Genomic DNA, 14178 nt, shown 5'->3' on the forward strand with positions numbered 1-14178 from the left:
AGAGGTGGAATATTGTCTGGCCCCGCAGCTTTGTTAACATCAAGTCTTTTTAGCTTTTTATAAATCTCAGTTTGTGTTAGCTTAAACGTACGTATTCCATTTTGGTTCATTTTATAAGGACAATGACCAATACCATTTAACGAGTCTCTCTCGTATACTGAGGAGAAATTGTATGCAAAATAATTGCAAATAGATTGGGGGTCATTAGATTTTTCGTCGCCGAGAAACATAGTTGAGGGATAAGGATTCTTGCGCTGGCGAAAATTTTTTAAATGAGTCCAAAAGTATCTAGGATTTTTTCCGATTTCATTCTCTATTTTAGTTATATAGTTGTGGTAGCACTGAGATAACAATTTTAGGCAGTCGGATCTAAGATATTCGAATTCAATTTTATCCAAGGGATTCGCATATTTTTTGAGTTTAACGTGGTATTTGTGTTTTAACTTCAATAGCTGTAAAAGTTCTTTAGAAAACCATTTAGGAGAGTCTCGTTTACTGTTTATTTTTTGGGGTACGAATTTTACTATATTTTTTTGTAATATGGCGTAAAAACGATTCAGCATGTCGTTAACATTACTACAGGTAGAAAATTCAACAAGCCATGATATTTTGTCAAGTTCATTAATAATTTTGTTGTAGTCGGCCTTATAGAAGTTAAATTTATTTACATTTTCATTAATGTTTTTTGTTTTTTTAGGTAATTGAATATTAATTAATATCAAGTGGTGGGTGTAAAACATCTATTGTCTTTTTTAAAGGATTGTAACTATTCGTCTTGACTACATAGTACTAAATCTAGAATTTTATTTTTGGAATTATGTATTAGGTTACATTGGTTAAAATTATTCAATGATATAAAATCAATTAAGAAGCTCTTGATATGACAATTGTTATAGTTGTCGGGTATAGCAAAAGAATCTTCTTTAGAAACATTCCAATAAACATCGCTTAGGTTAAAATCCCCAACAATAAGTGTGCATTCATGACTGTGACAGTAATCCTGCAAAACTTTGTTTGTATTTTTTGTGAATGCGTCCAGCAACTCACGTTTAATAGGTGGTGGTAAATATACTGCACAGATATTAATAATTACTGGCTTTAAATCTACGGTTAACCAAATATCTTCACAGTCACTTTCCCATTCAAGTATCCTTTGTGACGTGAACATCTTAGATATAGCTATTAAGACACCTCCACCTGTCTTTTTATGTTTGCTTAGGGCAGAGCTTTCGCGGTCACGTCTGTATACGATGTAATTGTCATCAAAAAGTTCCCCCGTGAATAGACTGCTATTTAACCATGTTTCAGTAAATATTATAATATCATAATTTATCGCTAGTATTTCTTGACGTACCTCATTAATACTTAACCTTAAACCTCTAACATTTTGGTAATAAATTGAAATAGAATCGAATTTTAATAGATAAATTATTATAAACATGTCTTTAATACAGTGTGTTGCATATACAAAAGGGCACTTAAATCAATGTGGACAGTGTTTCAATGTTCCTTATGAATTTGTATTCGGATGTTTCAGTTTTCCGCATGTAGATATTGCCTCCTCTGACCCAAACAAATCGGTACTTTAATTCTTTGGCTTTTAACCGTGCTGCTGCATGGAGAGATTTCTGCGTCGGAGAGAGATGCTCAACCACGTAGATTGGCTTCGGATCGCCTCGTATTCCAATATGGTTGGTATTCATTTTTTCGGAGTTGTTTTTCGCTTTTTTGTTGAAGTTAATAGATGCTGCTAGGAACTCATCCCGGATTCTTGGACTGCTAAACTTAATTAAAATAGAACGTGGCCTCGGACTGTTATTCTGAAGCTTTGCGACTCTCGTGCAGTAGTGTATATCGGACTCATTCAATTTATAGTTTGTGGTTATTGCTATTTGCTTTACAAGAGTCATCAGGTTTTCATTCTTGTGCTCAGGTACGCAGTGGATTTCTACATTCATCGAGCGTGAATGTTGTTCTATCTTTACCAAACGTGCTCCTAATTCATTCACCGATGTTTGTAAATTCTTGCACTCGGTCTCCAATGTCTGAATAACCTTTTCCTTCGCTGATATTTCCTTCTTTAAGTCTTCGTATTGTTGTTCTATAAAGTTCATCGAGTCTGTAACTTGCACCAATTGATCTAGCACTTCTTTAGTTTTAATGTTCAGTTGAGACATTATATTAGTTTTAAAATTTTCTAAAGTATTGACTAGTTCTTCCCTAATAGCTCTGCGAACATCAGCAAGTGTCAGGGAGTGTGATTCGCCATCATTTGAATCATGTGTTTCCTGTTTTCGTCTAAGGGTGATATTATTTTGAAGTTCTTGATTATTATCTGGGAAAGATCTCACGGGTGTGCTGGTGTTATCAGTTCCAGGACGAGGTCTATTACATGATGGGCAGAGCCATGTAGATTTGAAATCTTCAGATAAATTTTTATACAGTGTAGTAGTAATAACCGTTACGCAGGTATAGTGGTACCTCTTCTTACACAGTTGGCATTTTAAGATTTCATTTGAATTTGTTAGGCGGTTACAACACTCGAACTTATTTTTATTAAGTGCATTTTTTGCTTGATCGGCCATAGTTTATTTTTATAGTTGTACCGAAAAGAAAAACAAAAAAAAATACCTTTATAAACATGGGTTTGATGAGGCGCGATCCGTGATCTATTACATGTGAATTCTATGCTTCATAACAAGACGCCAGCGTTCGCTGATTATGTTTCGTCAAATAGTTACTCATATATTGGCTGTTATGCGAATTGATAAGAATGCCTTTTGTTTGTTGCTTTGCAATGATATTGTTTTATTTTTACACTACCGGCACTTAAACACTATTAAGGAAGATTGAAATTTTATAAATTTATTGCTTCATTGTAGCGGTTCGTTACTGTCTGTTATTGTTTATATGTTTTATTGCACTTCACAAATACATGTTAGTGATTATATACAGTCACTTATTTTGTTTTGGTATCACTAGATCTTGAGTTCAGTTATAAGTTTTCACTTTTATCACTAATTTATCGATAATTTGTGTAATTGATGACGAGACAACATTTACCACAGAGTGTCCTTTTGCAATTTACACATTTAGTTAGACTATCACAACTTTTTCCTCTTTTAAATAATTTAAATAGAATATTTTAGCAGGAGCAAGTGTATCCGTGACGTATGACGTGACCTGCTGTGTTATTCTTTACGAAGTCACTCGTTGAATAAGAAGGGACTTCCGTTGATAAGCTATTATGATGCGTGTTTTAATTAAATGTCAGAAATCGAGTCATTACTAAACCAAGTTATTGATTTTTAAAAACGTCCATAGATGGTGGCATTCACTTTCCATCAGGTGAGCCTGAAGTATATATAGTGACGCATAACACTTTTTAGCATTACACGAATTCATTCTGCAGGTTTTAATTCGATAAAATTGGATAAAAGCTATCTTCCTTACCAAAAATTTCGGGCCGATATTCTTGTTGTTATCTAATATGTTTTTATAAGCGCTCAAATGATCGACTAGAGCGTTGGCAAGCTTCGCGTCGTGTTCTTCATTGCCGCTGTGTGATACAACAGAAAAACTATCCATTGTTCTCCTTAATAACCTCATACGAATCCACAATATTTCGAACATTAAGATGGCGGTGATATGACTCAAATTTAGCGACGTTAACATTAGTAGAAAGCCCCAAATCAGACGGTTGACAAACTCATTTGGAAAAGTGATTAATAATGTTGTCCGTACGATACGAAATAAAATAACAAATGTGAACATGACAAATGAAAAGAGAACTTTAAAATTTTCTTCTTCGACAAACGTTGAGTTATGTATTTTGCCTATTCCTTCTATGTAATCGAAAAAATATTCGCCGTCGGTTAGAACTGATACTAAATTTGTGAAAATAAAAGGTACAAGGTTTAAGATAAGCGGCATATTTAGGTAATTTTGCTTTAATAATAAATACATATGCTTACATAAATACGTTAGTATGATTGCAAAAGTAAAACAATAGATCTTAGCGATAACAGTAAAGGCTAAACACTTGTGAACTTTCGAATATAATCCAAAAAGCAGACGAGTGTACATGATTATATTTATCATAGTGTAATGTTTCTCCGGCAACGTGTCAGAGATTTGAATATCCATTGTGGGAAAACCTCTCGGACCACTAGTTCTGATACGACAATGTTAATAATGACAAAACCGGCCCTTTTATTGTCATGAATATCTATCAACACAATTTATTGTTCATTTCAACTGTCAATATCATACAACCAACTTCACGACATTATATTATTTATATTATATGCCCATGTATTTTTATAAAAATTAACTCTTTAACTATTATTTTTTTTTTTTATTTATTTATTTCTTTAAATATTATTATTTTTTTCTTTATTAACTATTTTTAATTCTCATGGATAATCATCCATGAGAATTAAAGAGTACAAATAGAATACAAAAAAGAGTTAATTAAATTGAGTACAAATTATATCCGCGTGGAATGGTGGAAAGACTGCCAGTAGTGTTATACTTCAGTGTTTGTCTGTAATGACGCAATAACTTAATTTGATTCAATCTTTCAGGCGATGATTAATATTATAAACTTTATATACAAATAACACTGAAAGTTACACTTACTTAAATTAATATTTAAAATTAAAGTAGTTTCGTATAAAAAATAAAGCAATCTATTCGATGGATGAATGCTATATGTAGATAGGTACTAGTTAATTATTAAAATATTACATTTGAATACATTTACAAATAGCATAAGTGTTAAACTGATTACTTTTACAAAAATAAACGCGATTGGTAGTGATGGAATAACAGATTTGGAAAATCATGTTTTTAAAACTTTATTAATGTTTACGCAAGCAAGCTATGAATATTAGGATCTGAAAACAAAATAAAATATAAACTAATTATAAATTCGCTTGCAAGTTAGCAGGTTCACCTGCGACTTGACCCACGCGAAATTTATAAAATTTTACCGATATTTTAATGTGCAATAAGATAGTAAACACGAATCCATCCTGTTTAGGGCCTTGAGGGATATAATGAAAAAATACGTAGCCTAGTCCTTCATTGGGACTCAAACTATTTCCATTCCCAATTTTATCTAATCCCTCGGCTAAAATACCCAGGTAACAGACAGAGTTATTTTAACAAGTATAATATACATTAAAGATAGTAACATGAAATACTAAAATCCTTCTAATATTATAAATGCGAAAGCTAGTGAGGATGGCTGTATAGATCTTCGTTACTCTTTCACACAAAAACTATTGAACTATTTACTATGTCATTCGGTTCATTCATTATTAAAAGTTTTACTCGATTTTTAGCAGAGTGTACCATTAGCAGAACACTATCAACTCTTGACGCTTTTTTAAGCTTTTTCTTAAATTGAAGAAATCATTCATATTGGTGCAAATTATATATTTTTTTCTATTTGGCGCACTTGTGTCATCAGCTATATTAATAAGAAATAAAATATTAAAATATATAATACTTAATTATCACATTCAAGGCGTTATTAGCATAGAAATAAATTCAGACTACCTCATCATAAGCTACAAAATTTATCACGAATAGGTAGGGTACTCCTAATAAATAATTTAAAATGACAATGATAACGTGATGTTTACTTCATTTACCTCACTATTTATGTATACAGTATTCAATATAAATAAAATTTTATACGCACAATAAAACAAAATTGCATTAAATTTTTGTCATTAAAAGCAAATCAATTCGAATTCGTTGGGTATAATATTACTTGATTTTCCTAGTTTTAGTGCCATGCGCTATTATACCTTCGGGCTACAGCTGAATTCTGAGTCTTCTCGTCACGCCACGTCACGCAAAATTCCTCACGTCAGAATTGTGCTGTTCGGAGCTAGGCACTACTTTTCTTTCCTATATGGGGTAAAAATTGGAACATTCCTTTGTACCACCGTTTACATCAGGTATGATATCTGTCCCCCTTGTCATGGTAACCTATCCATTATCTGGCTGCTTGTAAACTGCAATTATCCGCAAATCTAGGCATGCCTTTATAGGATCTTTCTTTCTTTTCCCAGGAACAATGCAATTAGTTGGTTATTGAATCTATGTGTATCACCTAAATATAGTAAATTCTGGTGTTTCACAATGCTGAGTTCAATCAATGACCTGATGCAAATCAACATTCACTGCTATATGTACGATAGTACCATAGACACTGTATACACCGGCCGAGCATATATTACGGAACAAAGTTGTGTCTGAAATCAAGTCTTTGTAAAGACAGTCTCGTACTAATTTCTTTTTTTAAAATTATTTATGTCATGTTTCATGATACACACATAGTGTATTGCCCATCGGTAAAAAATTTTGTCAATCGATATATAGAATAACTATTTTAGTATTATATTCAGTTGCACTGTAATTATAGTTTTTCCTGATACATTCTAATAACTACTATTTGCTTAGTGGTTGAAATCTATCATCAACATTATTCAATACAAAGTATTTTAGTACAACTCAATTAATGGTAGTTATTTGCCCTAAATTAAAAACACAAGGATATTTTAATTATAATTAAAAGAATAACCATTTTCACGGATTTTAAGGTTTCGCTTGATTGAATTGCAAAACCACAATCGTGTATGAGATAAAAACGCTGAGGATAGTCAGCAGTAGCGACGAGTTGACGGCGAACAGGCGCCAGACGGTGAACTTCACTGGACGAAATTCCAGGAATTTTATTCCATCCAAAATTGTATTCCGTAGTTCATAGTCTGAAAAAGGAAGTGAATTTGTAATATCATGGACTTCAGAATTTACAACCTTTATCTTTTCCACATAAACGTTGGATTCAAGTGAAAGTCATATATTTTTTTCTGAACCGTTTTTCAAGACCTAGCTGCTTTTTGTATTTACAAACTTGATGATTAAAATATCGTTTGCGCCTTAACAAACTTACTGTTGCATATCCTAGAATGATTGGCCAGTATATTTTTTATCTTTTTCGCTTCTGCGCTGGCTAACTCTCCAAATGCAGTCGGAATACAAAATAAAAAGATATTAAGTACTAATTCAGTTGTCATATTAATGGATGCCTGTAAATAAAACATGTTTTGAATAGCTGATAACGAAACTGTAGTGATTTTAGCAGTATTTGAGGATTTTGCCGTATCGAGTGAAAATATACTGTCAGGAGATGGCCAATACTTACTTGAAATTGTGAACCCTTACTAATAAAGTCTGCGAAAATTAGCAAAACTAAGAAACAAATCGGCAAGTGTAACAACATCTGAAAAGTTCAAATTTTACTCAATTATATTGACAAATATTAAAATACCGAAAAGTAAATATTAAGCACAAGATTAATATATTAATTAATGTAAAAATCAAAGATTTCAATGTGCAAGTATTAAAACGGATTAAATTTCAGTATCCAAACGGATACATGTAACGTGTGAATATGACCTGTGCTTATCCGGACTATTTGACTCCATAACCATTAATATTCGACTACATAATATGCTAACTGATATCTGTATACGATAACTGTCGCCATCCCCTTACCAATAATTTCGCTGCGTGGCCGATATTTTTCTTATTATCTAATATATTTTTATAAGTTACCAAATGCTCCTTTAAGATCGTAGTGACCACAGAAACTTGTTCTACGTTGTCAACACATGATGTGCTAGAAAAACTTTCCATTCTTTTTCGCAGCGATTTTAGACGAATCCACAATATTTCAAACATTAGGATCCGGGTCATGTGACTTAGATGTATTGATAGTAGCATTAGGAATTCGAATTCAAGCTGTCTTCCGTAATAATCGTTATTCAAAATCAATAATTTGACTACACGAGCAATGCGATACAAAATAATTAAAATAAAGAAAACAAAAGAAAAATGTGCTTCAAATTTTTCATCTCTACCAAATCCCAAATGATCAACTTTGTCAAAACCTTTTAAGTATTCGAAGAAATATTCGCCGTCGGTCAGAACTGATACTAAGATCGAGAAATTAAAAATAAACATCTTTGTGAGAAATGGTATGTAGAAGTTTTCTTGCTTTAACTGAAAATATCGATCCTTACAGAGATATGTTGCAATGATTGCAAAAGTGACGCAATAGATCTTGGCAACAACAGTAAAAGCTAGACTGTTGTGGACTTTCGAATACAATCCAAAAAGCAGACGAGTATACATGTTTATATACATCATAGGATTATGTTTCTTGGGCAACGTATGAGAGACTTGAATGTCCATTATGGAAAAAACCATTCAGACTAGTAGTTCCGACGCGACAATTTTAATAATGATAAAAACAGGCGCTTTTTGTGGACATGAATATTTTCAATATAATTTACTATTCATTTTAACCATCTCCATTATAGAAACTAGCATAACTTACTTTAATAAGGTTTTAAATTTGGAAACTTGTTTTTTTTTTAATAGTACTATATCTTTTTACAAGAAAATCCTCCGATTACTAAAATCCTAAAAGTTTATTAACGCACAAATTACAAAAACGATTATTAAAAGATTGTAGACAAATGACTAAGAATTGATTTGTTAAGTCTATTTTATTAGAAACAATTAATTTGATACGGCGGGGCACACTTTTCTTAGATTAGATTGTTAAATTTTTAATTTAAAACATGTTAGTGAGGGCATTTACTTTGATACTTTTGTATATCTGACAAAAGACTAATAATTTTTTTAATTGCTATAATTTTACCGACTGAGATGGCCAAGTAGTTAGAGCGTGTGCATCTTAACCGATTATTTCGGTCAAACCCAGGCAATCACCTATAGCAACTATATATATGTGCTTAATTTGTGTTTATAATCTATCTCGTGCTCGGCGGCGAAGGAAAACATCGTGAAGAAACGTGCGTGTGTCTAATTTCATCGAAATTCTGCCACATGTGCATTCCACCAACCCGCAATGTAGCAGCGATTTGGAATATGTTCCAAACCCTCTCCTTAATGGAAGAGGAGGCCTTAACCCAGCAGTAGGAAATTTACGGGCCGTTACTTCACTTTTACTTTATACACCGACTGAACACTTAGTGATACGAATTCAACATACAGACGATTGTTTCATGCCAAGAAACAATGCTTGTATATTTCTATTCAATAAGTAATTTTTTTATCTTGTTGGAAAGCCTTCCTCGCTGGAAAGTTCCAAACCTTCTCCTTAAAAGGAGAGGATGCTCTAGCCCAGCAATGGGAAAATTTCAGGCTGTTAATGTAATAAATGTAATGTAAAACCGCGGTACGCGTTTCCCTAGAACGAACTCTGGTACACCGGATACTTATTAAAAAAACCAGGATCGCTTTCACGTGTTACCGTGGATGTTCAAAACTCAGGGTTAATGTTCGACAGTGTAATTACCACTTAAATCAAGTAAGTAATGTATTAACTATTTACTTTCTTTCACTTCTAATTAGTAAATTTCACTAATACCTAATATCTACGACTTCTTTACATAGTATAAAGCAAAGTCACTTTTTCTGTCCCTATTTTCCTTTGTACGCTTAAATCTTTAAAACTACGCAACTGACTTTGTTGCGGTTTTTTTTTTCGAGATGAAGGTTTTTGAATATAATACATAGACAATATAGTTACTTGGTGGTAGGGCTTAGTGCAAGCCCGTCTGGGTAGGTACCACCCACTCATCAGTTATTCTACCGTCAAATAACAGTACTCAGTATTGTTGTGTTCCGGTCTGAAGGGTGAGTGAGCCAGTGTAACTACGATCACAAGGGACATGACATCTTAGTTCCCAAGTTTGGTGGCATATTGACGATGTAAGGAATTGTAATATTTCTTACAGTGTCATTGTCTATGGGTGATGGTGACCACTTACCATTAGGTGGCCCATATGCTCGTCCGCCAAACTTTATACAAAAAAAAGTAACACTGATAATTTTAAAAGTTTCTAATGTAATGTCGTAAACTTATAATTTTTTTTTGTGCTTACATTACATACATAACCCTAATGGATAGAACAAAATATGCCTTTATTACCAATGTATTTTTACAAACGATTTGAAGTAACGACACGGCAAAGTTAAAAATTTCTGCGGAATTTTATTATAAAAACGGATACCTTGCCACAAGAAAGATTTATTGACTTTGTGAGTCGGAAACTTGGCGTTATAAGCTTATCCTTACTTTTAGTGCATATACAATGATTATCGCTGATTTTATTAAAGTGATCAATGTCACTGTGAATATACATGATATTGTAAATATATTGCGACGCAACAGTGAGTATTCCTACTTTGTTAAAAACATCCCGAAGAGAGTCTCTAGCTCCGAGATTATAAATAGACCGGATTGCTCTCTTTTGTAAAATTTGAGTAGAATTTTTAGAAAAAACTTAGTTTAGTGTCTACTAATACATATCTTTTAACGATGTTATAGATTTTTATGAATTAAAAAACAGTAATAAAACAACGTAGAATGTAAAAAAATACATTTTATTTTTTATTTTCTCTGAATAACATTACCTTTCAATAATTATTTAATTTTTTTTTAAAACACAAACATTCATCCAAATTTATAATAGCTCTGGTCACATTGTTCAATCCAAACATATGAACATCTTCGTATAGAGTTCAATAATGAAAATTCAAGTCAATGACTGTGTGCATATTTCTTCCGTCGATTTTTTGTAAACTGTATTAGTAACAGGCTGTAAGTAGTTACAAAACTAATGGTCTAAAATATATAAAAAATATTGTTAATATATATGTAGAAAATAAATATTTTTAAAACATTTAATGATTAACTTAAAAACATTTTTAATGATTTTTTTTGGAATTCAACATTTGTTATCTATATCATATATTTGATGCGGTTTTTTTTTAATTGATGGAGTGATTCGAGAGGAAGGTTTTTGTATACGTGGACAATATAGTAAAGAAACACTGATCATTTAGACATTCTCTACTATATTTAGTATCAGCATGGCACCCGTGTGATGTCGGGTCGGGTCGGATCTTTCTTAGAACTACAAACTTCCCATTCGAAATCTTGGAAAGGTTAAATAGATCCAAACCTTTTAAGTTATAAAGCATATTTATCTAAATACAGATCATATAGAGATTTAATCACTTGGTGTTGTTTCTTGACTTACATTAGTTAAGTCTATGAAAGCAATGTTGTACCTTAATAAAAAGTATTCGCTGTACTGTGAACATTCCCAGTGGCGATATACTTGGCTGGTTCAGAAGGAGTTGTTTGAACATCAGGTCCAGTTTCAGAGGGATGGACTTCCCAGCAGGCGTCAAGTTATGTATGAGCTTGGTCAGAACTATTTGTATCTCAGTCACCTGAAAAGAAAATTTCGTTATTGTTAAACAAGGGCAAAGACATGAAGAGGCAAGTCGTTCTCAGACGATATACTTCATTTAATATTACCTCCGCCTGTATTTGGTGCCAAGGTTCGATAAATAGCAAAATTGTAACCAAAAATTTTGCACACCAAATCAACTGAAGAATAATGTTTATTCGTTGATGAGTTTTTCCTGCTACGAAACACAAAATAGATTATCCAAATTTTTATAACCTGTATTAATATTGTGAATGTGAAAGTAACTCTGTATGTTTGTTTGTTCACGAGCAAACCGCTGAACCGAATTGGTTGAAATTTGGTATGAAGCAAACTGGAACTCCAAGAAAGTAATTAGGCTCTTTGAATGACACATGATAAACAATCTAAAACCCGAACGAAGCAGCTGGCGACAACTATTTTTATTATATAAGAAATAAAATCATTTTTTTAATCAAAAAAGGATTTCAATTATTTAATGCTCAACGTTAAATTTGTATCAATAAATACCGTAGGAATAAAATAACATACTGAATACAATAAAAACGTCAATTAAATTGATGAAGCTGAACATTAACAGCAGGGTGTTCGCTGAGAATATTATAAAGAGGACAGCGCTGTGTGACGCGTTCAGTTGCTTGACTAAACCGCAAATAGACACATATCCCTTCGTTAGATCGCTGACACGTTGACACACTGAGCGACATGTAGATGCTGAAACAGGTTCTGAAACAATATTTACGCAATAATATAATAAATATTGGACAACATGTATGTGACATTACTCTGACCAAATGTAAGTAGCCAAAACTTCTGCTATGGACAATCAGAAACAACGACGGTACCATAAACACACAGACACAAGACAACTAATGATAATCTACATCGACTAGGCATCGTGAATAGAACCCGGGACCTCGGAGTGGCGTATGCACGGCAACCGGTGTACACACTACTCGACCTCGGAGGTCGTTTAAATTAAGGCTTAAAGATTATTAATATTACTTTTCTATGCCGGCTGGCCAGTTTGGCCTGAGCTCTCATTTATTTCTTTAACGACAACTCTTACTGGCAGATTTTGTTATTCACCGTAATGTACTTCCTCGTTCAAGTGCTTTAATTTCGTAGTTATGGTCTGCAGCACACAGTGGACATCGAAATTAATGAAGATAATCTCCAATTCCATCAGCAATAATTTATAACGATCGATATTAAAAATAAACTTCAACAATTCCAATAACACTGAAAGAATTTCACGAAATTAATATTTATAAATACTTCAAATCAATAATATCAGTCAGTACAATGATGAATAACATAAACTCACATCTTGTTGGATTAAAATTGACATATTTGCTGAAAATAATGATTGCAGTGTATATAGTTAAAGACACCGAAGGAATCTTCATAAAGAACCTTTTGTTACGATCTATGTAAATGTTGCCATTAATCTCTTTGTTTATCTAAAATACGTATTATCTTAATTTTAATACATGACAAGGGGGTGACATATTATGGCGCTTATTGCAGGTTCACTTAACGTATTAAGACCTCCACAACCGGTGACAAAACATCGGCAACTTTTCATGTGTTTTAGACTACAAAAGTTGTATCTATACTAATATTATAAATGTGAAAGTAACTCTCTATCTGTCAGTCTGTCTGTCTGTCGCTCTTTCACAACCAAACCAATGAATCTAATTTGATGAAATTGCATGTGAAACATACTTGAACTTGAACAAGGAAGGATACTTATTTACCTAACACAGTACAACCAACCCCCTAAAACGCGAGAAATGCCGCGGGCAAAAACTAGTTTACTATATTCAACTAATCCCTAAAACACGAGCAATGCTGTGGACAAAAATAGTTTACCATAAAACATACTAATTAAATTTCGGTATAGATAGTTTTAAATGTCATTACTGATGTGGCTCGACACGAATGAACTTTTCACAACTACCATAGTTAAAAAAAATGGCTTTCAAATATATAAGACGTGAGAATGATATGACTCTCCAATGGGATCCTCCACAATATTTACAGTATTCTAGGAATTAACGCAATTATTGTAAAATAAATAAAATAATACTTTATTTAATGCAACTGAATGTTTGATGTTTCCTTTCATTCGGACGACGCCTGTGTAAGAAAAAAATCCATTTGCTATTATTATTACTGATATAATGCAGACATGTCCGACGGGAATTATTTCATATTCGAAAAGATATATAAAGATTGTTCCCATGCCACACATATCTGAAAACAAGGGACATATTTTTATTTCATGCAATTTCATCATTATAATCAATACATCTATATCAAAAAAATTTAACAAAAAGATATACCGAAACACAACACTATTTCAAAACCAATTAATAGACACTAAAAATAAAAAAAATTATTGCGTATTCAAAATTTTATTTAGAGTTTTATCAGTGAATAGAAATTAAAAATATTAGACTACTTAAAATACTTTATAATATCGTTACAATTATTGTTAAGTTGTTTGGAGCCGGTGTCAGCCAAAAGAAAGATACGACGGGATACGAGTCCCTTGATTGACACGGCATATTGTCATACAAAAGGTCATTTGAAAAAAAAGTATTTCTTAAAGTACCGACAAAGTGGCTGACACCTAATGGCCAGTGGCTAATTAATTATTCATCGTAAAGTTCATATACCTTAATTATTTTTAAGACTATAGTCAGCAATTGACAGTAAAGTTACTCGTGATTAATAAAAGAATTACCTAAAATATACATAGATGTTCAGTTGTTATTTAAAAAAAAAAAATTTACGGATACACAGAGTAAAAATGCAGCTG

General features: G+C 32.4%; 2 protein-coding genes and 1 long non-coding RNA gene across 3 annotated transcripts; all 3 read right to left on the reverse strand.

Annotated features, from left to right (window-relative positions):
* Positions 1 to 1478: 1478 nt before the first annotated feature.
* LOC124533075 lies at positions 1479 to 3588 on the reverse strand. Its single transcript, XM_047108240.1, has 2 exons — positions 3468 to 3588; positions 1479 to 2422 (listed from the first exon to the last, which is right to left on the reverse strand). Exons 1-2 carry the CDS (start codon positions 3586 to 3588, stop codon positions 1479 to 1481), a joined length of 1065 nt encoding a protein of 354 aa, XP_046964196.1.
* Positions 3589 to 10654: 7066 nt separating this feature from the next.
* On the reverse strand, positions 10655 to 11880 carry LOC124533076. Its single transcript, XM_047108241.1, has 4 exons — positions 11862 to 11880; positions 11441 to 11547; positions 11188 to 11352; positions 10655 to 10738 (listed from the first exon to the last, which is right to left on the reverse strand). Exons 1-4 carry the CDS (start codon positions 11878 to 11880, stop codon positions 10655 to 10657), a joined length of 375 nt encoding a protein of 124 aa, XP_046964197.1.
* Positions 11881 to 11888: 8 nt separating this feature from the next.
* LOC124533286 lies at positions 11889 to 13156 on the reverse strand. Its single transcript, XR_006966689.1, has 3 exons — positions 12679 to 13156; positions 12441 to 12593; positions 11889 to 12077 (listed from the first exon to the last, which is right to left on the reverse strand). It is a non-coding gene; the product is annotated as an uncharacterized LOC124533286 (long non-coding RNA).
* Between the last annotated feature and the right edge of the window lie 1022 nt (positions 13157 to 14178).

Source organism: Vanessa cardui, chromosome 10, assembly GCF_905220365.1.
Source record: "Vanessa cardui chromosome 10, ilVanCard2.1, whole genome shotgun sequence".
Lineage (NCBI taxonomy): Eukaryota > Metazoa > Arthropoda > Insecta > Lepidoptera > Nymphalidae > Vanessa > Vanessa cardui.

What these genes read in the sequence shown, in the direction of transcription:
- LOC124533075 (XM_047108240.1), bottom strand. Translation starts at nt 3,588, where the DNA reads ATGGATAGTTTTTCTGTTGTATCACACAGCGGCAATGAAGAACACGAC. An exon ending in AGATAACAACAAGAATATCG is followed by an intron (nt 2,423 to 3,467) that starts GCCCGAAATTTT and finishes ATTTATCTGAAG; the next exon opens with ATTTCAAATCTACATGGCTC.
- LOC124533076 (XM_047108241.1), bottom strand. An exon ending in GGCACCAAATACAGGCGGAG is followed by an intron (nt 11,353 to 11,440) that starts GTAATATTAAAT and finishes TTTTCTTTTCAG; the next exon opens with GTGACTGAGATACAAATAGT. An exon ending in AGCGAATACTTTTTATTAAG is followed by an intron (nt 10,739 to 11,187) that starts GTACAACATTGC and finishes TATATATTTTAG; the next exon opens with ACCATTAGTTTTGTAACTAC.